General features: G+C 36.9%; 4 protein-coding genes, 1 long non-coding RNA gene and 2 pseudogenes across 6 annotated transcripts in view; 1 reads left to right on the forward strand and 6 right to left on the reverse strand.

Moving 5' to 3' along the window:
- LOC147484366 (uncharacterized) overlaps positions 1 to 14684 on the reverse strand; it is a 71748-nt pseudogene extending 57064 nt beyond the window's left edge. The window contains exon 1 of the transcript XR_015204416.1: positions 13469 to 14684. The product of XR_015204416.1 is annotated as an uncharacterized LOC147484366 (transcript). The remainder of the gene's footprint in view (positions 1 to 13468) is intronic.
- On the reverse strand, positions 1809 to 17122 carry LOC147484371 (putative LRR receptor-like serine/threonine-protein kinase At3g47570). The gene is made up of 3 exons (XM_086577174.1): positions 16705 to 17122; positions 15626 to 16053; positions 1809 to 2319 (listed from the first exon to the last, which is right to left on the reverse strand). Exons 1-2 carry the CDS (start codon positions 17018 to 17020, stop codon positions 15650 to 15652), a joined length of 720 nt encoding a protein of 239 aa, XP_086433300.1. The 5' UTR covers positions 17021 to 17122; the 3' UTR covers positions 1809 to 2319; positions 15626 to 15649.
- LOC147484372 (putative LRR receptor-like serine/threonine-protein kinase At3g47570) lies at positions 1852 to 4034 on the reverse strand. The gene is made up of 2 exons (XM_086577173.1): positions 3522 to 4034; positions 1852 to 2877 (listed from the first exon to the last, which is right to left on the reverse strand). The coding sequence occupies exons 1-2, from the start codon at positions 3835 to 3837 to the stop codon at positions 2474 to 2476; spliced, it is 720 nt and encodes a 239-aa protein (XP_086433299.1). The 5' UTR covers positions 3838 to 4034; the 3' UTR covers positions 1852 to 2473.
- Positions 4090 to 5943, reverse strand: LOC147484373 (uncharacterized). Its single transcript, XM_086576287.1, has 2 exons — positions 5874 to 5943; positions 4090 to 5761 (listed from the first exon to the last, which is right to left on the reverse strand). The coding sequence occupies exon 2, from the start codon at positions 5422 to 5424 to the stop codon at positions 4090 to 4092; it is 1335 nt and encodes a 444-aa protein (XP_086432413.1). The 5' UTR covers positions 5425 to 5761; positions 5874 to 5943.
- On the reverse strand, positions 7416 to 9219 carry LOC147484374 (T-complex protein 1 subunit delta pseudogene; annotated as a pseudogene).
- LOC147484375 (uncharacterized) lies at positions 11542 to 22002 on the forward strand. The gene is made up of 2 exons (XR_015204419.1): positions 11542 to 12064; positions 21112 to 22002. It is a non-coding gene; the product is annotated as an uncharacterized LOC147484375 (long non-coding RNA).
- LOC147484376 (uncharacterized) lies at positions 17180 to 19633 on the reverse strand. The gene has a single exon (XM_086576288.1). It carries the CDS (start codon positions 19379 to 19381, stop codon positions 17180 to 17182), a length of 2202 nt encoding a protein of 733 aa, XP_086432414.1. The 5' UTR covers positions 19382 to 19633.
- Positions 22003 to 22433: the final 431 nt, after the last annotated feature.

Raw genomic sequence — 22433 nt, forward strand, 5'->3', positions numbered from 1 at the left:
CAACGGGGGCTAAAGCCCAATTAATATCATGGATCAATGTACGGGCCCATTAACTTTCATGGGTCTAAAGGTTTGAACCTTAGCCACATGGCTTGCCACTAATATACATTGATTTATGTCCGTATTCATTTCTTATCAAAGAGATAGTTATCGGTTGACGGTTATACTCTATCACAATTACTCAAGATACAAGATTACTTGAGCTACAAGGACTCTCTACTCTACCTCTATAAATATCAAACTATTTTTCATAAGGAACTACGTGGAAACTTGATCCCTAGAGAATAGATCTTGGAGTGCGTGGCGACCATTATTTGGTTCGGTTTCATCTCCCCCAACATCAAAATCCTCTGTTTCTTAGTGCGTTCGTCACCATTGCTCTCGTTGTGTTGAAGCAGTTTACTGCCGAAACAATATTGTTACAAACAAGTTGTATATATCCAGACATGTGGTGTTTAATGAAAGAGAATTTCTGTTCATAAAACAAAATGTCAGACCTCCATCTGTCAGAACTCATAGTCCTTCAAACTCCAGCTACACTCCTCTACAATTAAATCCTCCTTTCTTCTTAAATCACTCTTCTTATCCCTCTGCATCATCTCAACCACTCAGTCAATCTCATCTTAATCCAATTCAGTCTACTAACATGTCAGAACCCCAACCTCAAACATTTGAACCAATTCAAACCTCACAACCAACTTCAGTTTCAATGCCAACAACAGTTCATGGTTCAGATTCAGTACCAATTCATCATTCAACACTATCAAACCAAGTTCAGCATCCATCTCAACAAGTTCAGAATCCATCTCAACAAGTTCAGAATCCAGCTCAGCATTCATCAGTTCACACAAGATCAAAGAGTGGTATTATTAAGCATAATCCAAGATATGCACATAATACCATTGCAACTAAGCATCCCTTACCTCAGGCATTGTTGTCAAAGGTTCAAGATCTTATCTTTCTGATGAACTTGAAAGCGTGAGATGAGTGAAGTTGATGTTTGAGACTTGATCTTAACTATGAGCGAGCTTCCTTCATGAAGCTTTCATGGCCGTATGGCACATGGCTTTGATACCATGATAATTTGAGTAATGATCTCTTTTTCATTATATCTTTCTCATTACAATGAATACTCTTTATATAGTGTTCCTATTACATTCACTCATCTAACTAATTCTGTTTTCATTCTGTTACAGGAATGCTGAGCTGGATTCTGTTGTAACTGTCTTCAGTCTTCTATTCTGATGCTCCTGACTTATACATTAATAAAGATCAGTCTCATTTCCAGAGGTGGCCATAGAAGGTTTTGTTAGTGAGATCAATTGGTTAAAGAGTAGAAAGATGATGTAAAAGTTAAATATTGAAAATGACCGCAGGTTTGAAATCATCTTTGGGAATTGTATAAACTAAAAGGTATGTGGTGCAGTAATATATAGGAGCATTGCTTGTCAGGATCTCCATTAGTAATATATGTGGTGTAGTAATAAACTAGAAGAAGAAGTTGAAGGGTTGAGAACGACGGGGTTTAATAATGTAAATGCCTGCAAGTTTGAAATCATCTTTGCGAATTTTATAAACTAATTTGGTTGCTTTTGTTGACTTGTAGAATAATTTGGTTTCAGTCTTCAAATTGGTTGGCTTATGATTCATTAATCTTGCCTCTTCTTTTGCCCCACAATCGTTTTTTTTTTTTGTTTCTTCTCTTACCTCTATGTACTTACTTGTTTTGATATTTAAACAAAACATTTTTTGGCTCACAGAAATGCCAACTTAACATGTTAGTGGCACCCCACACCTACAGGCTACAATAGCAAGAGAATTATATATTACAATCGAACTAGAACAATATCGTTTAACAAGAATTCAAAAGTATTCAGATCCAATTTAGAACATGCTTGAGCGCTAGTACATAATTTTGTCAATAAGTATATTGCATTCGCTCACCACCAAATACTACTATCAATACAGATCACATATTATGAAATACGATCTAGTTAACTGATGCCACAAACGACCTCTGCCTTTCATCTTTCCATTTACGGTTTCCATCAGTAGCAACACTCCTCACAAAGCCAACAGCAACACAAGGCAAAATCACGAAACATAATTATTCAATAAAAACTCAATTTGAACTGCTATGAAACGATGGACAAAAATATGTATCTGTTTGTGGGAAAAAAAATTAAAACAGATAAAATTTGAGTAGAGACCTGGTGGAGGTTGGTTTTTCCCCTCCTTGCTTTGTGTCTCAGACTTGGGCATTTTAAAATAGCACCAGCAGTTGAAGCTGTGAGATACCGTTTGTTGTTTGCTGAAGCTCTAACCAAGTTATGAATGTTTCAGAAGAACATAAATGAAGGAAAAATTACATAGAAAAACACCAATTTAACTTCTTCTGCTCTCTCTATCTCTTTCATATTCATTTATTTTGTAAGAGATGTGACTTTACCTTTCAATTAAACCGTCGTTGGAGTCAGTTATGTTCTACGCAAATCGTAGTACCAACAAATGTATTTCTGATAGCGTGCAATTCCCTACAGACATCTCTAATATCCATTCTCTCTGATGGTGATTCCACAGAACATGTAACCCCAATTCTGACTATTGCAGTCATGCACTCTAGCAGTTTTGTTCTTCTATGACTGCCGATTATAATGTTATTAGTCTCTCCTAAAGTGTCATCTCCTTCAGATAAAAGTGTTGGATCTACAATGTTTATAAGTTGAGCTTGCAAACCGTTGCTAGCATAGTTATGAAGGCATAAACCGTCTTTAAACATCTCATCGGTTGGTCTCTTTCCTGTGGACATTTCTAACACCAGAATTCCATAACTGTACACGTCACCTTGTATGGATGCATCAACTCCCATACCATATTCTGCAATATATACATCAATCACTAGTTTTTAGTAAACTATTTAAATGAAAAAAAAAATGTATATTAAGAGCCATTGTCCAGCAAAAAGAAAAATAAATAAATAAATAATATATAATAGTAATACCGTAATGTGTTACATCCATTCTACTATAGAGAGATTAAAAAGGTCCCCACAATCGTTAGTTAAGATATTAATAAAAGTAACCAAACTAGCATAATTACCACCACATTCACAATTTATTCATCATCGATCTTTAGAGTTTTAATTCAACTAACATGGATTGAAAAATAATTAGATTAAGTTAATAGATTTTTTGACAACTTTTCATTTGCTCTAACGTCCAATTCCTTTTTCCTCTTTTAAGATATCTACATAATTATTATTTTTCGATTGACTATCTAAATAACTATACTATAAGCTTTGGAGCTTAAAACATCCAACTATCCAAGGCCCTCCTGTAACTGGGGTGTTAATGGCGTTGAACTTAACTAGAGAAAAAAGAGGCAAAAAGAATTGAGTTTCACTAAAATGAGGCTGCACAGAAAATTATAACTAATGATGCGGTATACTAGATATTAAATTCATGCATTTATGAATTGTAAAAATGAATGAAATCAACATACGTCGATCTTTAAATTCCTACCTGGAGCGGCATAGCCAATAGTTCCCTTTACCCCTATTGAGGTACTTTGATTATCATGCAAGTTCTCTATTGATCCCGGAAGAAACTTTGCTAAGCCAAAATCACCAACATGGGCTACCATATCATTATCAAGAAGCACATTACTTGGCTTTAGATCACGATGAATAACTAAAACGTGGCACTCGTGATGAAGATAGTTAAGCGCAGAAGTAACATCAATGGCGACATTTAGTCTTTGAAGTACGTTCAAATTCGATTCTTCATTTTGTTCGCTAATCTCTTGATGCAACCACTTATCTAAACCTCCATTTGGCATGAACTCAAAGACTAGTGCTTTAAATTCATTTCCTTCGTAATCCACACTAGAGCAAGAAGTTAGAATCTTAACAAGATTTCGATGGCGGATATTACGCAATGATTCATACTCTGCCACGAAACTCTTTAAAGCTCCTCTCAATTGAAGTTTGAACACCTTAACAAAGAACAACGGTTTCGTCTTGGTTAAGCATTCCCTTATACACACCGCCAAAACCACGAACCAACAAAATTAGGCGGAGAAAATCCACGATTAAGCTTGAGAAAGATCTCCATATGAGACCTTAAGATGCCGATCAGTAAATGATGGCAAAGAAGCCGTTTTAAGTTTACTTTTTCTTCTCAAGTAAAATATTAGAGAACCTGATGCCAAAAGAATGAACACAGCCACACTGATCAAAATTGCTATCCTGGAAGGATCGGACCTTCCATGTTTTTTTACACCTTGCTTTACAGATTTGTTAAATCGGCATGACAGCAATTGCAGTTCAAGTATACCCCCACAGAGATTAGAATTCCCAGTTACTGAAAAATTGCTTGCACTTTTAAAGATCCCGTTCACTGGCACCTCACCTTCAAGTTTATTGAAAGATAGATTCAACATCTGGAGATACGGAAAGTCCTCCAAATATTTTGGAATTCCACCAGACAAGTTGTTCCTTGATAGATCCAACTCTTGGACATTCTTTAAAGAACTCAAAGATTGAGGAACTATCCCTTCAAACAAATTTCCGTCCAAGTATAAATTTTCCAAACTCAAACAATCACCAAGAGTACTAGGTATTAAACCAGACAACTTATTTCCAGACACCTTGATATCAATAAGATTTTTTAGTTTTCCTACTTCTAAAGGTAGGGAACCAGTTAAGGAGTTCATAGAGAAGTTAAGATGAAGCAGAGTGGGAATATTAAAGATCTCTTTTGGTAGGGTACCATTTAGGTTGTTTTGTTGCAGACCCAATATTTGCAATTGGCTAAGAGCACCAAGACCTGAAGGAATGTTTCCTTCCAGTCTGTTCCCTCCCAAATACAATAGATTCAATTTAGTATTGTTTGCGAGAGAAGATGGGATCGGTCCAGATAATTTGTTTTCGGACAGAGCTAACCCCTGTAAACTACGGAGTTTTCCAATTGAAGATGGAATACTACCGGAAAAGTTATTAGAAAGGAGAGATAATGAAAACAAACTGACCAGGTTCCCAATTCCTTCTGGGATAATTCCAGATATTTTATTGCCTCCTAGATCCAACCTCTCCATTCGGTTGGAGAGATTGGTAATAGAGTTCGGGAAAACACCTCCAAAATTGTTTTGGAACAAGCCCAACAAATTTAGATTACTGGAATTGGTCAAATAAGTGATAAAACTCAAATCATGAGCTTCTCCTGTTCCTAGATGATTACCTCCAAGATTTAGCCATTCAATAGTTTGAGGGAATTGAAAATCCTTAGGAACTTGTCCTTTGAATTTGTTATCTGCAATATCAAATATTTGAAGTTTAGAAGCATTAGCTAATGAAACTGGGAGTAGTCCAGAAAGTTGATTTGCACCACCATAGAAACCGACGAGATTAGGAAGAGTGATGCCCATGTCTAATGGAAGACTACCACTAAATTGGTTTTCGTTAATTGCTAAGATATTCAAGGATGAGATGTTGAAAATTGTTAACGGGACCTCACCAGATAGTAAATTAGCTCCAACACCGAATTGTTGTAAGCTTGACAGTCTACCAAAGCTGGCTGGAATACTTCCAACCAATTTATTTTCAACTGTGGAGAAGAGTTGAAGCGACGAAAGATTACCTAAAGAAGAGGGTAACACTCCTGTCAGTTTGTTTCTTTCAATAACCAAGTATTCAAGCTTTGACAATGAACCAATCTTTGCCGGAATATTCCGTGACAATTTGTTCCAACTTAAATCAATGTACCTGAGTTCAGTACATTGTGTTAGATTGACTGGAATTTCTCCTTCGAAAGTGTTATTGTATAGATTGAGTTTTTGAAGACGAAACAACCGACCAGTTTCTTGTGGGATCTCACCGTAGAATATATTGTGTGTTAGGTCGATGAGCCTTAGGAAAGTGAGGTTTCCAATATGAGGCAATAACGATCCAACACTACACCATAACAGGCTATTTGCAACGGCAAAAAAGCGTTGCTAATAATTTTTGCAACGCTTTTTAAGTGTTGCAAATATGGCGTCGGTAAAGTGTTGGAAATATTTGCAACGCTTAAAAAGCGTTGCAAAAAAAAATTTCCAACGCTTAAAAAGCGTTGCAAACAGAAATTCAAAGCGTTGCAAACAGAAATTTCACAAATGCTTTTTAAGCGTTGGTAATTTGTTAAAAATTTTACCAACGGTTTGTAACCGTTGCAAAGTTGTTAGTTAATTTAAAAAAATAATTTAAAATTCATTTGTAATTTATAAACCGTTCTGATGGGTTGCTAATAAAAAATAATTTCTCATATTTTGTAGCGAGACCATTTAAACCTACAATAACCAATGAATACAAGAATCCAATGAATACAAGAATGGTTTAGACAAATATATATATAGCTACAAACTCACTCCAAACCGAAGCAAACAAAATTAAGGACGAAGCAAAACTTCCCACCTAAACAAACCACCCTTTTGCTTTCAAAATCTTCCTTTCACTCTAGGAAGTCCTTGGCATCTTCAAACCCAAAAGCTCAACGCCAGATTCCCTTCCACGCCACGAAACCTGCCCCCGCCACGCCTCAACCCATCGCTCTAGCAAGAGCATCTCCTTGTGCACTCTCCGACTGGATTATCAATACAATGAATAGCTATTAGAAAATAACAATGCAAAGAAAAATTAAAAACACTGTGACTACCAAAGATAGCATAGTGGAATGAAAAAAGAAATAACAGAAGGCTGAACAACTGAACTCTTGGGATATGAAGACACTGAACTTTTGGCCGAGTGTAACATGTTTGATAGATAACACTACAAACGCCATACAACTAGCTGGAAAAACCTTACCTTTGGGTTCTTCACGGTCTCGTCCACACTTAGAATTAGGCAAGTCCTCATTTGTCGCATTTATAGCATTTATCCGAGACATTTGCAATCACGACCAATGTAGGTAAAAAGAAACCTAACAAAGCAACATGGGAAAGAACATTGAATACCTTAACAACAGGAGGTTCCCATACAAAGTTGGCAAACATATTTTGGTATTAAACGACTTCGGCTAGTCGACTTTTGAGAAAAAGAGCATAGCATCAACACTAAGGGGTTCTTACTAAACTAGTCCAAACTCCCCGGGTGACTCCAAGAATTTGAACATCATGAAAGCAATTAGAGGCCTCGGCTTGTCGACTTATGAGAGGAAAAACAATTAGGGCAACAATCAATATCGAATCACGCCTACAAATCGATTTCCGGGGCGTGAGAACAGGGCAAAAAAATATGCAATAAGCGAAAAGAGTTTCAAGGATCACCTGGAAGCCGATCCGAAAGAATGATAAACAACAAAAACTTCGAAAGTGCACAAAACCTAAAAATAAAAAGCAGTTAAGATACTAGCGGTTCTAATGAGTGGCAATACTCATATATTCTACCTTCTTGTAATTATGTCATCAATCTTCGGGATCATCCTCACGCGACTCTTAAAATGTGATAGCTACTGGTGCTCACAAGCATGGCCGAACCACATTTTCCTCCAAGATATTTGTAATCCGCCCTTTCCTCACATTGATCCCAAAGATTGATCTCACCCCTGTGCATGTCGGTTCGAGCTCATCCACGATAGCTATTGGGTTCAAACCTCGCATTCTCGGCAAGAGTATATGGAATAACTTCAAGAGCCTCCGCAAATGACCGCACACAATAACTTTCCATCCCATGCAAGACCTTAGCCCAAGCACCAAGTCGCCTCGACACTCGATTTCCGGCCACACCACCACCGGCAATTAGAAACTTCTTGGTCACCAAACATCGGATCACACACAAAGCATCATGTAGACTCCTCTCGACCTCATCCGTAACCAAATTGATTCGACCCACGAACAAGCACCGTCGTTGTCCTTCCCATATCCTTAATACCCGGTAATCTTCACAATCTTCCCCCATCACCAAGAGAAACCTCTTCCACACAATCAAGACGACCCATCTTCTCCTCGCGAAAATGTTCAATATTCGCAATAGGCAAGCAATTCAATTGAGTCTTGGTAATAAACTCAATATCATCCCTTTCCACATCCTTAACCACCAAAATCTTAGCCTTAGAAAGATAATGCAAAGACAGATCCGTGAATCGCATCCCTCAAAAATACTCTTTTCCTCAATCAACAAAACATTACACCCGTCCGCCTTAATCTTCTTAATCATCCCCAAAATATAATTCCTCTCCTCCTTCAAAATCCTATCCATTTTATGTGTATAATCCGAAACCACAATACTGCTCAATATCAGTCTTGGGTGGCGAAATCTGAAACCAATCACAAAGAATCTTAGCATTCTCAACACGAAGTCGGCCCACCAAATAATGACTAACCTTCTTATCAAAACCAACCCTTTAACCAACTCCGTGATCGTCAACAGTCCACCAAGTTTCTTAACAATCTTAACATCTCTCAAATCAACTAAATCAACTTTCACATTATCCACCACAGATAAAACAAAGATCAATAGCTAACGGAGCAAGTAAAGTTGAATCTTCGACTAACAACTTTACTATTCAAACTAGTACTAGCACTCTTAACTAACGAATCAAGGATCCGATAGCTCAACCGGTACAGCCATAGCGCTTAAAATATCAACAAATGAGGTTGAGGTTAGACTTACATTGGGAAGTTGAGGTTAGATTCAAATGATAAACAAAATAAATGGTCACATTCTCCTTTTATGTTGGGCTTCAATTCACTTTTTGCTATTTTGGCGGATCGAATTTTTTGGGAACCAAGTTTGTGATATATGATAGCCCGACCTCCTCATCTTTTGGAGCCACGGTAGCCAAAAAGTCGCTCTAATAGGTCAGGTGGGTTTGAAACAAGTCTCTCCTAGAGTACCTGCTGGTAACTATCCAAGAGTTTCGATGCGTATGAGTTAAACGTCTTAGGTTCCGTGAGAATTTGTGCAAGTAGATGTATATGGATTCACATGAGAGCTTACTCGTGTCTATAAATGTGTTAAGTCCTATGATGATCACATTTAATATATGTAATTTCCTTTATGCTTATGTCTTGAATAACAACTAATCCCAATAGTTTAATTATTATGTGGAGCAAGTAGGGGCCCTAGAAGAATGCAGATTAATACCATGAATGCGATCCCCTTTACTCTGCAATTGAAGCGAAGGAATGGCTCCCACAATGCGGAATTTCTACCCAACAACCCGGATTCATTACCATCAATCCCATTTTTCAGATCTAAATCAACTTCGTGTAGATCCTAGCTAACTTTTTCTTGTATATCGAGACATAACTAACTTTTTGAGTCTAACTATGGTCAGATAATTGGGTAACACTTGTTCATTTTCAAATCGTAAAGAGTATGAACAATTATGCCGATTTTAAGAGCTAAAAACATAAAATGAAGATGGAGCTCGTGTACTCTTTGACGGGTCATAATGAGTATGTTACTATCTAAGTCTTCTTTGCAAATTGGAAGAAAGTGAATTGAACTTTACAAATCAACATCACGACTTAATATTGGTATAAATTTGGTCCCCGGAAGCATTGCTTTGAAAAAGGGTATGCAAAACTCATTAGTACACAAAAAATTAATAATGCACCAACTAATTGTACCTTTCCACCCTTTAAAAGCTCAACAAAGGAGAACAACACGTCTTTGCTTATGGTGCTCGATATCGACTTATATAAAAGCAAAGTTTCACTTGTATCAATAAACCACAGGAACAAAATGGAATATACATTTAAGTTAGATCCCTGGAGCATTGAATTTGAATAATGATCTCTACTTAATCGTAATCACTGCTAAGTGTAATACTAACTACGATCTAAGTTTCAGATATACCTCCGCCAGACATCCCAAAGAAAGAAGTCCAAGGGCTTCTAGAATACCAATTAGCACAAAAGAAGATTTGGGAAGGGATAGCATTTCCTTCGTCACGAGTACAAGATGGAAAGGGCAGTGCAACATTTATCTTAACCAACATTCCAATTCCCACCTTGATACAAATACACTTTGTACAATCTAGCTGTCTATGAAACCAAATACACTCAAACTTAATTTTCACAACCAAAGAAAAATACCCAAGTCCCAAAATACACTCAAACTTAATTTTCACAATCTAGCTGTCATACCTGGCCCCGTTTTGATCGATGCCAAAATCTCAAAGAACCATAGCTTTCTTAGATCCATCGCCATAATAACCAACAAGATTCTTGGCACATTTCTCAAATTTGAAATTCTAGAAGTAGAAATCAAACCCCAAAAGTGCAATCAAAGCAACAAAGATCATAGATGAATTCAGCCCTAACCCCTCTTCAACTCAAAACTATTTTTACCCTAAAAACATAATAGGAAGATGGGCACTCTTGACCAAGGTTAGATTTTTCTCTCATTACTATTTAGGAGAGAAATCGAGAATTTGAGAGAGGGAGTGAAGCAGCAAAATGCCACAAAGACAAGTGAGTGAGAGCTTGAACAATAAAAATGAACAAATAAACTAACCGAAAAGGTCTTACCTTGAGAACTGAAAAGTTAGGAAGAAAGGATTCGAGCTTGAGCAAATTTGAGCAAATTTGAACAAATCCACTATTTTTCGTGGATCCGAAAGTGCAAGTAAAGCAAGGATAAGGTGCGGTCGAACTTTCATCTCTTTCAATCCATACCGATGAGCATAATCATACCACGACTTCCTCCAAAATTAACCACCAAACAGTTTATTGAATGGCCAACATAGAGTAAAACCAAGAAACCCCATTTCTCATATACTAAACCCCTAACCCTAGGTTTAGAAATTATAAAATAGAACTAAAAGGGGTGGTAAAATTGCATATTGTGGCTTCCAAACCCCGTCTCTCTTTTCTCCATTTCATCGTGCTCTATAATCTATATGGTGGTTCCGGTACACAAGTGTGTTTTCTTTTCAAGAATGGTCTAATGGAACGTAGAATGAAGGCTTCTCTTTGTTGAAAAGGAAATAAAGATAAGAAAACCCTAACCTAACCCAGCGGCTGTGAGAGAGAAAGAGAGATTTTCTATTTTGACATACCGACGACGATTTCTTTTTTGTTTCTCTATTTTTGAAATTTCGAAGTTGTTTTGGTTTTTTGGATTTGTAACACTTTTCCAACGCTTTTTAAGCGTTAGCAATTAATTCCGGAAATTCACTCAAATAAACCAACGCTTTACAACATTGCCAACGCTTATTTAGCGTTGGCAATTTACTAACGGTAAATAAGCGTTGCAAAGCAAAAAAGGTGCGTGTTGCAAATATCCTATTATGGTGTAGTGCAACCAAACTCTGGCTGGAAAGATTCAAACTTATGACTCTTTGATGACGCTTGCCGCATGTAATGCCTTGCCACTGACAGAAATGAAAAGATTGGTTCCAGGAGCTTAAGCCGCCTTCAATTCCATCTCTAATAGCGATTAGAGAATGAAGATCAGTCTCATTTCCAGAGGTGGCCATAGAAGGTTTTGTTAGTGACATCAATTGGTTGAAGAGTAGGAAGATGATGTAAAAGTTAAGTAATGTAAATGCCTGCTTTGAAATCATCTTTGCGAATTGTATAATCTAAAAGGTATGTGGTGTAGTAATATATAGGAGCATTGCGACGTGTACTTGATTGACTTACAAATGTGAATCCTCCGTTTCAGTCTTCAAAACTTTAAAAAGCTCGGATCCACTTTAAAAAGAGATCTCCATTAGAATAATTTGGTTGCTTTTGTTGACTTGTAGAATAATTTGGTTTCAGTCTTCAAATTTGTTGGCTTTTATGAGTCAATCTCTCCATTAATCTTGCCTCTTCTTTTACCCCACAATCGTTTTTTGTTTCTTCTTTTACCCCTATGTACTTATTTGTTTTGATATTTAAACAGAACATTTTTTGGCTCACAGAAATGTCAACAAGCACATAAATCCACTCACAGAATATAACAGCAGATATTCAAGTCATTGTTAACGTTTTCCTGCTCTGCTCTGCTCCTTCTGTGCAGAGAGAGAGAGAGCAAAGAGCTTGGCTATTTTGCAACTCAAAACACAATGAGTACGTGCGTGAAAAGCTTTAAAACCTTGTAAGTCAAGTACCATCTCTTTCTTTTGTATGTGTGCATAACATACTTTTGTATGTGTGCAATCACGTAAAGTTCAAGGGGAACAAAATCAAAAGACCCTAATAAATAGATACTAGTTTCAGAAAATCAGAAATCAAGGTTCAAGGAACAGAACACTAAAAATTGTAAGCAAAAACTCAACTATTGACAAACGTTAACAATGAGATCTGTCCTTAGCAGTTCCATAGATAACAGAATGACGATGAAGATGGGAAAATGGGAAAATGGCGAACATGAAGAACATTATCTTAGATTTCCAAGCAATAAACATCCTAATAAAACATTACCACTGCTTTTCCATAAACTATCAATTATTGCAAACACACCTGCTCACCCAGGAAGAATATTATCATATGTTAGAGGACATGTGGGAAGCACTAAATTCTTTATCAAACTTTCACCACACATGAAAACACAAAGAAACCTGTGAAAGAGATCCTGGTAGCCAACCTTTTCTCAGGACTTTAAACATGCAATCATTTTAAGATGCCATGAGACCCACCCACTGACAGAAGTTTGTAAGGGTGATAGATCTGCATCGCGTAACACGATAAGTGGGGTATCATTCCTACGGTTGTAGGGAATCAGGTGCAGGACGTGGAACCCAAAATGTACTAGCTATAACCATTCCATTGAATTTCACTAGACTCTTAATCGAGAACCTACATATCTTAATCATATTCTGATTTCAGGTGAAGAGGCTCTTAATCGAGAACCTACATATCTTGACCATATTCTATCACTTTCTTCTATAAAACATACATGCGCCACAAGCATCATTGACCTAATTAAAGCCGTATTGCAGCCTATTGAAGTAGTAGATTCTGATGAAAAGGCCCACCCAGATTCCAAAGCAAGTAACTTGATTGATGCACTTTTATTTTACTTTTTGTCACAACCGCAAATGAAACTGAAGAACGATTCTGCAAGATTTATTAAAAAATCGATAGAAGTTGTTTAATTTGTTAAAAGCTTAAGCAACCTCGGACTTTTCAGAGTCTTCTCGAGTGTTAGAATATCCTGAATCAACCTTCTCTTATCCATGGCCTTCCTTATTGGTTCATCTAACCCTCTTTAACATACATATAATTGACGAGGTGTCACTGTGTCAACTACTTAATATTTCATTCAAAAAATATTTTCTCCTCATATAATGAAAAATATTAATAATTCACTGTAAAGTACCCTCACATGGATCATCTTCTTGGCCAATGCCAATGACCCAGTCATATAGTAAAATGTGCACTATAAATTAATGGACGTGATAATAGAACTATAACTTTCTGTTAGGAGCGGGCTAGAACTATAACTTTCCTTCCATGCAATATAATAGAATGAAGTTTGCAAAATAAACTCCAAACTAACCTGAAGTTGCTAGATACCAATAAGCTCCTTGCAGAGATCACTCAAGTGTGGATGATATACAGGCCGCACATATGTTTGAAAAGAAGCTTCTAGTTGTCCAGTCACACTATTCACTAAAACAGATGGAAACTCAATGATCTCCTGGGGATGGGGATTCCTATCCTTGTCACATGTTGCCTCAAAGTCCATAACCACAAAATACTGGAACTCTTGAAATTGGAACTCTTGCGGATAACATTGAGAGAACATTCGGAAGGGCAGATACTTAACTCTGCCTCCAACAGGAAAATTATACTCCCGATTCAGCGAACTAAAGCTCTCAAAGCCATTCTATTGGTTCTGCTGCACTTTGTGAAAATCAGGATGGAAGTTCGACCACATGCAAATATCTTGCTGGTAGACAGGTCTATAATAACTTTCATTTGGAGGTGCAAACGACTCATTGTTCAATGGACTAGCAGGCTCCACAACACCATTTCCTGAATTGGCAATTGCTCCATTCTTGAGCTCAGGAAAGTCTTAAACAGAGTTTCCATTATCTTGCAGTTTGTAAGGATATGCCTTAGTATGTAAGCATCCTAGGGATGCCTCACTCTGTAAGTATAAATTCTTTTCCATGTTTTTGCAAGAAATTACAGGAAACACAAGAACATGAGATCAAGAATATAAAAAAGGTATGATGGTATTTGATCATAAACATTACATAACTGAAAATTTTAACATTAAACAAGGACCCTAAGTCTTTTTTAAAGATACAACTGTTTTGCAACTGTTGTTATGAGGCCAATATTAATTATCAACCCCTCAAATCCATTTATACCACCAGTTATTGCCATTAAAACTCAAAACACATATTCCCCAACTCCCAAGTGAAATAGAAGACATAAAGCTATGGTATTAGTCTTTGGAATATGACCTTCTATTTCTTCCACAACTATTTTGCAATGTCATCTTTGTCCTCCGTGAATGTAGACACTAATCTTTGTAGTGGAGAAGAGGAACAAGAATAATGCATATCATCAACACATTGAAGATGCGCAGAAGAAGCGAGGATGCTTATAGGAATCAGAATCTCTACTCTAGTTTAATTTAGATTTCACAGTTGCTTTTACCTGTAAAATACTAAAATGTCAGATGGCTTACAATAATAAAGACTGAAAATAGATAATTCATGTGCTGACCCATGTTCGTGCGAAATTAAGGCAGGTATGATGATGATGAGTTTGTGTACCTCTAAAACTGTCATTAACTGGGATGCAAATACTAATCTTTATAGTGACATCTCTACTATCTAGTCTTGGTATGTCTTGCCCCTACATGATAGTCTTTGTGTTTCATTCAGGCCACTCATGCAATTGCTCCTACGCAACTGAGGCAGGAAACTAGGGACTGAAGGGTGTAGAAGTTCGACACTCCACAACTGTGAATCCCAATCTTGTTGTTGGTTTATCAATTATAAGTTACTTGTGTCTGTGTGTGTGTGAATAGGGGGAAAACAAAACAAAAAAAGATAGAAATAAGTGCACACCAAACAGTCAAAAAATATTTGCAATCTGGAAACTAAGTATATATCCTCTTTTGGGCACCTCTTAGTGTTCAGAACAATAGTTTCGGAAAGAGCTCAGCCAATAAGTCTGCAGTCCAATTCGAGGGAGTCCAATGCCGCCCAGTGATTCAAGAAAAAAGTATTAGGTTTTTACTTAGCGGCAAGGCTCATGTTTACTATGTGGCTTCTGGTGTTAAATGCCAGGTCAGTGAGAGTGGCGTCTAGTGTAGTCAAAGTTTCAAATGATAAACTTTTCAAACTAAAGTGCCAGTGGCTGGATAAGGATTGTGATCCATTAGGAGTGGCGTCAACTTGCCTCTGGGGCTAGACCTAAGCCACCCAGCATCTTTAGTTGCATATACACGGTGCAAAATTCAGTTACAGATAGAGAAATACGGTATGGTGGGCCACTTGAGGAAGATTTTCATAGTTTTTTCAAGGATAAGGGACCATTTGAGTTGGTCTGAACAAAGATTGCATAATAACCAAGTAATGAATGTTTCAGAAGAACATAAATGAAAGAAAAATTACATAGAAAAACACCGATTTAACTTCTTCTGCTCTCTCTATCTCTTTCATATTCATTTATTTTGTAAGAGATGCGACTTTACCTTTCAATTAAACTGTCATTGGAGTCAGTTACGTTCTACGCAAATCGTAGTACCAACAAATGTATCTCTGATAGCGTGCAATTCCCTACAGACATCTCTAATATCCATTCTCTCTGATGGTGATTCCACAGAACATGCAACCCCAATTCTGACTATTGCAGTCATACACTCTAGCAGTTTTGTTCTTCTATGACTGCCGATTATGATGTTATTAGTCTCTCCTAAAGTGTCATCTCCTTCAGATAAAAGTATTGGATCTACAATCTTTATAAGTTGAGCTTGCAAACCGTTGCTAGCATAGTTATGAAGGCATAAACCGCCTTTAAACATCTCATCGGTTGGTCTCTTTCCTGTGCACATTTCTAACACCAGAATTCCATAACTGTACACGTCACCTTGTATGGATGCATCAACTCCCATACCATATTCTGCAATATATACATCAATCACTAGTTTTTAGTAAACCATTTAAATGAAAAAAAAAAAAAATGTATATTAAGAACCATTGTCCAGCAAAAAGAAAAATAAATAAATAAAAAATATATAATAGTAATACCGTAATGTGTTACATCCATTCTACTATAGAGAGATTAAAAAGGTCCCCACAATCGTCAGTTAAGATATTAATAAAAGTAACCAAACTAGCATAATTACCACCACATTCACAGTTTATTCATCATCAATCTTTACAGTTTTAATTCAACTAACATGGATTGAAAAATAATTAGATTAAGTTAATAGATTTTTTGACAACTTTTCATTTGCTCTAACGTCCAATTCCTTTTTCTTCTTTTAAGATATCTACATAATTATTATTTTCCGATTGACTATCTAAATAACCATGCTATAAGCTTTGGAGCTTAAAACATCCAACTATCCAAGGCCCTCCTGTAACTGGGGTGTTAATGGTGTCGAACTTAACACAGGGAATAAAAAAGAGGCAAAAGGATTTGAGTTTCACTAAAATGTGGCTGCACGGAAAGATTAAAACTAATGCAGTATGCCAGATATTGATTTTCATGCATTTATGAATTGTAAAAAGGACTGAAATCAACATACGCTGATCTTTAAATTCTTACCTGGAGCGGCATAGCCAATAGATCCCTTTACCCCTGTTGAGATACTTTGATTATCATGCAAGTTCTCTATTGATCCCGAAAGAAGCTTTGCTAAGCCAAAATCACCAACATGGGCTACCATATCATTATCAAGAAGCACATTGCTTGGCTTTAGATCACGATGAATAACCAAAACATGGCACTCGTGATGAAGATAGCTAAGCGCAGAAGCAACATCAATGGCGACATTTAGTCTTTGAAGTAAGTTCAAATTCGATTCTTCATCTTGTTCGATAATCTCTTGATGCAACCACTTATCTAAACCTCCATTTGGCATGAACTCAAAGACTAGTGCTTTAAATTCATTTCCTTTGTAATCCACACTAGAGCAAGAAGTTAGAATCTTAACAAGGTTTCGGATGGCGGATATTACACAATGATTCACACTCGCCACGAAACTCTTTAAAGCTCCTCTCTCAATTGAAGTTTGAACACCTTAACAAAGAATAACGGTTTCAGATTGGTTAAGCATTCCCTTATACACACCGCCAAAACCACCGAACCAACAAAAAATTAGCTTTGGAGAAAATCCACCCGCCAAGCTTGAGAAAAGATCTCCATAAGAGACCTTGAGATGCCGATCACTAAATGATGGCAAAGAAGCCGCTTTAAGTTTACTTTTTCTTCTCAAGTAAAATATTAGAGAACCCGATGCCAAAAGAATGAACACGACCACACCGATCAAAATTGCTATCCCGGAAGGATCGGACCTTCCATGTTTTTTACACCTTGCTTTTACTGATTTGTTAAATCGGCATGGCGGCAATTGCAGTTCAGATATACCCCCACAGATATCAGAATTCCTAGTTACTGAAAAATTGCTTGCACTTTTAAAGATCCCGTTCACTGGCACCTCACCTTCAAGTTTATTGAAGGATAGATTCAACCTCTGGAGATACGTAAAGTCCTCCAAATATTTTGGAATTCCACCAGACAAGTTGTTCCTTGATAGATCTAACTCTTCGACATTCTTTAAAGAACTCAAAGATTGAGGAACTATCCCTTCAAACAAATTTTCACTCAAGTCAAGAAATTGCAAACTCAGACAATCACTAAGAGTACTAGACAATAAACCAGATAACTTATTTCCAGACGCATCCAGTGCAACAAGATTTGTTAGTTTTCCTACTTCTAAAGGTAGGGAACCAGTTAAGGAGTTCATAGAGAAGGAAAGGCGAAACAGAGTAGGAAGGTTAAAAATTTCTTTTGGTAGGGTACCACTTAGGCTGTTTTGTTCCAAACGCAGTTCTTGCAATTGGCGAAGAGCACCAAGACCTAAAGGAATGTTTCCTTCAAGTCGGTTGCTTCCTAAAAACAATTTAATCAATTTAGTATTGTTTGCTAGAGAAGATGGGATCGGTCCAGACAATTTGTTTTCTAACAGATTTAACCCCTGTAAACTATGAAGTTTTCCAATAGAAGATGGAATACTACCGGAAAAGTTATTAGACTCGAGACCTAATACAAACAAACTGACCAAGTTCCCAATTCCTTCTGGGATAATTCCAGATATTTGATTTCCTCCTAGATACAACTCCTCCATTTGGTGGGAGAGATTGGTAATAGAGTTCGGGAAAACACCTCCAAAATTGTTTTGGTCCAAACCCAATTCCTTTAGATTACTGGAGTTGGTCAAATAAGTGATAAAACTCAAACCATGAGCTTCTCCTGTTCCTAGATGATTACGTCCAAGATTTAGCCGTTCAATAGTTTGAGGGAATTGAAAATCCTTTGGAATTTGTCCTTTAAAATTGTTTTTTGGAATATCAAATATTTGAAGTTTAGAAGCATTAGCTAATGAAACTGGGAGTAGTCCAGAAAGTTGATTTATACCACCATTGAATTGTACAAGATTAGGAAGAGTGATGCCCATGTCTGGTGGAAGATTACCACTAAATTGGTTACCAGCAATTGATAAGATATTCAAGGATGAGAAGTTGAAAATTGTTGAAGGGACCTCACCAGACAGTCTATTAACTGAAACACTGAATTGTTGTAAGCTTGACAGTCTACCAAAGCTGGCTGGAATACTTCCAACCAATTTATTATCAAGTGTGGAGAAGGTTTGAAGCAACGAAAGATTACCTAAAGAAGGGGGTAGCACTCCTGTCAGATTGTTTTGATCAATAATCAAGAATTCAAGCTTTGACAATGAGCCAAGCTTTGCCAGAATATTCCCTGACAATTTGTTCAAACTTAAATCAATGCTCAAGAGTTCAGTACATTGGGTTAGATTGACTGGAATTTCTCCTTTGAAATTGTTATTGACCAGATCGAGTGCTTGAAGACGAAACAACCGACCAATTTCTTGTGGGATCTCACCGTAGAATGTATTGTGTGATAGGTTGATGAACCTTAGGAAAGTGAGGTTTCCAATATGAGGCGATATCGATCCAACCAAACTCTGGCTGGAAAGATCCAAAATTATGACTCTTTGATGACGCTTGCCGCATGTAATGCCTTGCCACTGACAGAAATGGAAAGATTGGTTCCACGAGGTTAAGCCGCCTTGAATTCCATCTCTAATAGCAATTAGAGAGTGAAGATCAGTCTCATTTCCAGAGGTGGCCATAGAAGGTTTTGTTAAGAAGATGATGTAAAAGTTAAGTAATGTAAATGCATGAAGGTTTGAAATCATCTTTGGGAATTGTATAAACTAAAAGGTATGTGGTGTAGTAATATATAGGAGCATTGCGACGTATACTTGGTCTTCAATTTTTTTTTCTTGCCTATTAAGATCTCCATTAATATTGCCTTTGAAATCATCTTTGTAAATTGTAGAATTAGGAGCATTGCGAGGTGTACTTGGTCTTGCCTGTCATGATCTCCATTAATCTTGCCGTGTAGAATAATTCGGTTGACTTGTAGAATAATTTGGCTGCTTGACTTGTAGAATAATTTGGTTTCAGTCTTCAAATTTGTTGGCTTATGAGTCAATCTCTCCATTAATCTTTACCCAACAATCGTTTTTTTTTTTTTGTTTCTTCTTTTACCTGCTTCAAATTGTAGTTTTTTGTTGCTTCAAATTGTAGAATAAACTTTTTTTGGCTCACAGAAATGTCAACAAGCACACAAATCCACTCACAGAATATAATAACAGATATTCAAGTCATTGTTAACGTTTTCCTGCTCTGCTCTGCACCTTCTGCGCAGACAGAGAGAGAGCAAAGAGCTTGGCTATTTTGCAACTCAAAAACACAATGAGTACGTGCGTGAAAAGCTTTAAAACCTTGTAATTCAAGTACCATCTCTTTCTTTTGTATGTGTGCATAACATACTTTTTTTTCTAGTCGTTTTTAATGTTTTATTTGTGTGACTTGAGTTGTTGTTAATTTGTTTGATCAAATGCGTCAATTGGGGTTTTTTTTTTTTGTTTTTTTGACATGGAAGTAAGTAGTAAACTCTAGTGTTGGGTATCTGTTTTTTGAGAACAAATGTGATCAAATCATTGGAGTAATCTACAATGGGTGGTCAATGAATATGAACATAACAAGTAGAATACAATGGGAGAGATAAGTGTTGTGTTGGGCGTGATTACTGTTGGGTTTCTAGTGTTTGGTAGGATAAATGATTACTGATCTCAATGTGCACAAAAAACTTCCAAGTGCTTAACCTGAGTGTGGCATTGTTTCTAAAACCGTTTTCTCTTATTCTAAGCGCTGAACACAATTACACAATAACGAGATAGCGAGTGACCCTTGCAATGGGGGAGAAAAAATCACTTGTCTATCTTCTTCAAAAAAAAAAAAAAAATCAGAACCCTCTTGATTGTTCTTCTCCCACAGGATCAATCGTTTTCCCCTCCCTACCTCTCTCTCATCTCATCTCATCACATCTCCATAATCCATTGGTAGTTTATAACTTTATATCTCTCTTTTGTCTTCTTGGTCGGATTGGTATCTTCGAAAGTCGAAACCTTCCTCACAGTTCCTGCCTTCTCAAAAACCCACCCGTCAAGGGCTTTCAGGGTGTTCCCGGAATTTCCCTCACTTCAAACATAGCCATAATTTCAGGGAATAGTACATTCCCAAAACGGTAAGAATTGTTTAACTAAAAAAAAAAAAAAAACGGTAAGAATATAATCATAGGGAAAATTGGATGGGTTGGCTATACAGTTGGAGCTTGAAGGTTGTAAACACTCAAAGATTATTTCCTATCCTGGTCATACAAAAAAATCAAAACCTACTTCATTAGCAAGTATAGAATCAAATTACAAGTAATGGCATTTCATCTAAGTACTTTATATATACATGACAAATAGTTCTACTTCCACCATTGAAACCGGAGGGTTGCTTGGGATTTACCATGAGTAGTTTGAAGGTTATTATCAATTTAGCGGTTTTGGGTTTGGCCCTAATTCTTTGCCAGGGAGAATTTTATCAGATGAAGAAGATATCGAATTGGAAAGACAGTTCAAAATTCTCAACAAGCCACCCATCAAGACATTTCAGGTGTAGTAGTTAGAAAATCCCTCACTTTATACCTTGTTGGAGTAATTGTATAGTTGTATTCTGTTTATTAGCACCCGTGTGTCCATTATAGATAGGGTTAGTTTCAGCCTTTGCACTTTACATCTTCCATAATCGAAATACAATTTAACCGTCAGAAAATTTGACCTGAGCACTCGATTAGTCTACAATTTGGTCTGAGCTTCTCATGTGGTTTGTATGGAAAAATGGAAGATAAAAGAGCCTTCCAATCTGTAAGCATTAAAATGTAAAAATGCAAGTCCAATTATATATATCATATGGGAGGTTAGGAGGAAGCCACCCCGCGTAATGATGGTGGTGGTTCTATAATTGCTTCTACAAAGTCTCTACTTCCACAACTACATGGGGGTGCTTCTATAATTGCTTGGGGAGGACTTTGCAGGAGGGCCACCAAATGATAGTCCACCAATGGGGAATGGACACTATCCTCACGATGACTATAAGAGGGCCTGCTATATTCGATCACTTCATTATGAGGATGAAAATTGGATGTACTACACTCCTGTACATAGTTTTGAGAGTTATATTGACGTTGTACTTGTTATGGTCTAGAATTATATGATCCGGGCGCTGTATTCCTGAAGTCGTCATTCTTGTTTGGAGGACCTGGAGGAAAGTGTGAGGTGTAATAAAGTGCTGTTTCCAGAAAAATAAATACAGTTATTGTGCAAGTGAACCTACTTCAAGGTTTGCTGTTATGTGGATTTTCATACAGTTAACATATTATAACGCGTCAATTGGGTGTTGAATGTATGAGCAAAGCAGTAAATTGTAGTGTGTGTATTTTTCGATAATCTGTAAACTGTAGTGTTGGGTAAATGTTGTTTGAGAGTAAATGTGACTGAATCATTGGTGAATGAATATCAACATATTAAGTAGAGTAGGAAATTAATCAAAAGCACTCATAATTTTGAAGTTTGCCTGTTTTATTCCCACCACTTGTCTAATAGTCGACGTCAACCCCTCTCATGTATTTGAAAGAGAAAGAAGTCAATCCGATGGAGAACATATGGACTTAAAAGTATAAGTACTTAGAAACGCTTTTAGCTGTGTCGATAGGATCTATGCAAAGTTTGATGGATTGGCTATACTTTTGGTTTGAAATTCATTTGCCTAAAAGTTGAATGATCGTAAGAATCCTTGTGATCCTGGTCTTATTAAATTGCAATTAATGCAATGCATCTCAATATTTAACCTTAC

This window comes from Coptis chinensis, chromosome 8 (assembly GCF_015680905.1).
Source record: "Coptis chinensis isolate HL-2020 chromosome 8, ASM1568090v1, whole genome shotgun sequence".
NCBI lineage: Eukaryota > Viridiplantae > Streptophyta > Magnoliopsida > Ranunculales > Ranunculaceae > Coptis > Coptis chinensis.

Coding starts and splice junctions, on each gene's coding strand:
- LOC147484372 (XM_086577173.1), bottom strand. CDS start 3,837: ATGCCAAATGGAGGTTTAGATAAGTGGTTGCATCAAGAGATTAGCGAA. Junction 2,878..3,521: donor TATTGGCTATGCCGCTCCAG/GTAGGAATTTAA, acceptor TATATATTGCAG/AATATGGTATGGGAGTTGAT.
- LOC147484373 (XM_086576287.1), bottom strand. CDS start 5,424: ATGGGCATCACTCTTCCTAATCTCGTCGGTTTCTATGGTGGTGCAAAT.
- LOC147484371 (XM_086577174.1), bottom strand. CDS start 17,020: ATGCCAAATGGAGGTTTAGATAAGTGGTTGCATCAAGAGATTATCGAA. Junction 16,054..16,704: donor TATTGGCTATGCCGCTCCAG/GTAAGAATTTAA, acceptor TATATATTGCAG/AATATGGTATGGGAGTTGAT.
- LOC147484376 (XM_086576288.1), bottom strand. CDS start 19,381: ATGATTTCAAACCTTCATGCATTTACATTACTTAACTTTTACATCATC.